Source organism: Protobothrops mucrosquamatus, unplaced genomic scaffold, assembly GCF_001527695.2.
Source record: "Protobothrops mucrosquamatus isolate PMUCROS unplaced genomic scaffold, P.Mucros_1.0 scaffold_9, whole genome shotgun sequence".
Classification (NCBI taxonomy): domain Eukaryota; kingdom Metazoa; phylum Chordata; class Lepidosauria; order Squamata; family Viperidae; genus Protobothrops; species Protobothrops mucrosquamatus.
In genome coordinates, this window is record NW_015386085.1 from 798,315 (window position 1) to 800,774 (window position 2,460).

Consider the following 2,460-nt stretch of genomic DNA (forward strand, 5'->3'; position numbering starts at 1 on the left):
GAAAACAGACATTTTCTTTGAAATGCACCAGGATTACCAGAATTCCCAACTAATTTAATGTGGGGGTTGGGGTGGCTGGGAATTCTGAGAGCTGTGGTCGCAAAATCCATAGGCATGGATTGCCTTCAACCAGTTTGGATTTTTTTCGGGAGGAGGGTGAGTCCAAGTCAGGTGCCTTGACTAATTCCTGCAGTTTTCTTGGTAAGACTTAGGAAGTGGTTTGCTCTTGCCTCCTGCCTATAGATGAGAGAGAATGACTGGCCCAAGGTCACCCAGCTGATGTCTTGCCTAAGGCAGGAATAGAACTCATGGTCTCCCAGATTTTAGCCTGATGACTTAACCTCAAAACTGTCTGTCTTGGAAAATATAGGGTTAGAAAGTTCACTTCATTAATGGAGATTTACTCAATTATTTAGGTATGGGGCTACAGTATGAATGCCTTTGCTGTGAAAAATGAAATTTCCTTCAAAAAACTCTAGAGCAATTGATGTGGGACTGTGATTGCAACTGTTCCCAGCAGCCCCCTCGTCCTCCACAAAGGATGTCTCATTCAGCTCGGCTAAAGTGGCTAAAATCTCATAGAACAAGCTTCCTCAGCATCACATCCTTGTCTACAGATCATGATTCTTGCTGACATGTTCAGTGATTGAAACTTCATCTCTCCCCCTCCCCACATTGGCTGTCTAAATTATTAACACAGCTATAAAGATGGCACTAAATCATCAGCAGAAGGGCAGCATAACAAAATTGCAACATAATCTCTCATTTCATTGCCAGATGTCTGTTCAGTGCAGATTTTGCTAAACAGTGGAACAGTGGGAGGAGGAAAAGACTCCTTGATTGCCTGTGAAAAAACATTTGTGTGGACACACTTGTGTCTGCATTAATGAGTGACTATGTATAAATATACAATGAAGCTTACCTGGGTAAGGATGCATACTGTCTTTCTATGCCTTCAAACTGGAGGTGGTGTGGAGTCTCATCTGGACCTTTTCCAGACACCTGTGGAGAGCAGTATAATTAGTGATGAAGATCAATTATTCAACCCTGTTACTGAAAACGTTTCTCAAAAATGATAATCAAAAACAAACGAGGCTCTAGCACGCCAAAATCAACAGAGAAGAAATTCTGAGGCTCAAGAGAAATTCACATTTGATGTTATTACTATTTATAATAATTTTCTTTAAGAATCCTTCTTATTATTCCTTTTCCAAGCCAAAAAAGAAGCTGTGAAGTTGTATGGAACATATTTTTGAAAGGAATCAAGAAAAATATTGCATAAAATGAAGCTAGTTATTGATATATGATGATTGGTCATGTTAAGATTTGGACCTAAATTAGCTTTATTGAAACTGTGGGACAGACTATAAAAAGGAACACGCAAGTTCATGATTATCTGTTTACCAGGGCATAAAACATGATACTGTCTATATGATTGAGCAGGGGGTTGCCTGAGCAGGGGGTTGGACTAGATGACCTTCAAGGTCCCTTCCAACTTTACTATTATTATTATTATTATTATTATTATTATTATTATTATTATTATTATTATTATTATTATTATTATTATTATTATTGCAATAGAACACTGAACCATTGTCTTCCAAAGTGCTAGAGGAATGTATGATAATTAACAAAAATATGAATCTATTCTTCACTTTGGCAGAAGTGTCATGAAGGAACAAATAAGAAAATAATTATGTTTGTTCACTATTGGGGAAGCATGTATTATTGTTTTACAACAACCCATCTTCCTGCTCTAAACCATATGTCCTGCAAAATGCAAAGCTGAAAAATGCATAAGACAGTTATATGTGAGGAAGAGTAAGTCGTTCAACAGAAGCACAAATCTCTGCTCATCCTCTCATAGCCACTTAAAGTGATTGCACCATGCAGTCCTATCCACACAAGGAAAGCCTGCCATCAAATTTAGATACACAGAACAAAAAGGCTTTTCCCAATTTCATTTGTTCAATCAAAATATGTCTGCAAGAATAATTTATACCTCAACTATATTTTTGTTGTCATTTTCTGTTTGTTCCTCCCTCCCTCCTTGAGCACACACGTTGAGCCCAGCATACTGGTTGGAGATTTCTGGGAGTTGAAGTCCACACACCTTAAATTTGCCAAGGTTGAGGAATACTAATCTACAGTATGGGAAGCTAATAAAGCATTTATGAGATGTTATATGCTTCTTAGTAGAAATTATGTTTGATTCTTTGCAAGAATGGTTAATCAAGTTAAGAGAGTATTCTCTGAGGTCTAAAATAACTTTGCACCTTAAAAGTAAATTTAACATAGAATTTAAATATAAACAATTTCTGGACTAGAATTTAATATCTGGATTTGTACTCCATCCATAATTTTGGTAATTTTATGTATATAGTTCATATTTCAATTTCATGGTATATTTAAAGCAGAATAGATTCTGACTCATTGTACTGTAGTTTATAATTTTAT

General features: G+C 36.3%; 1 protein-coding gene across 1 annotated transcript in view; it reads right to left on the reverse strand.

Annotated features, from left to right (window-relative positions):
* The window catches only part of LOC107289548 (partitioning defective 3 homolog B), a 164,898-nt gene that overhangs the window by 39,744 nt on the left and 122,694 nt on the right, over nt 1–2,460 (reverse strand). Inside the window, exon 5 of the mRNA XM_015818360.1 lies at nt 923–1,002. Coding sequence (XP_015673846.1) covers nt 923–1,002 — 80 coding nt within the window. The remainder of the gene's footprint in view (nt 1–922; nt 1,003–2,460) is intronic.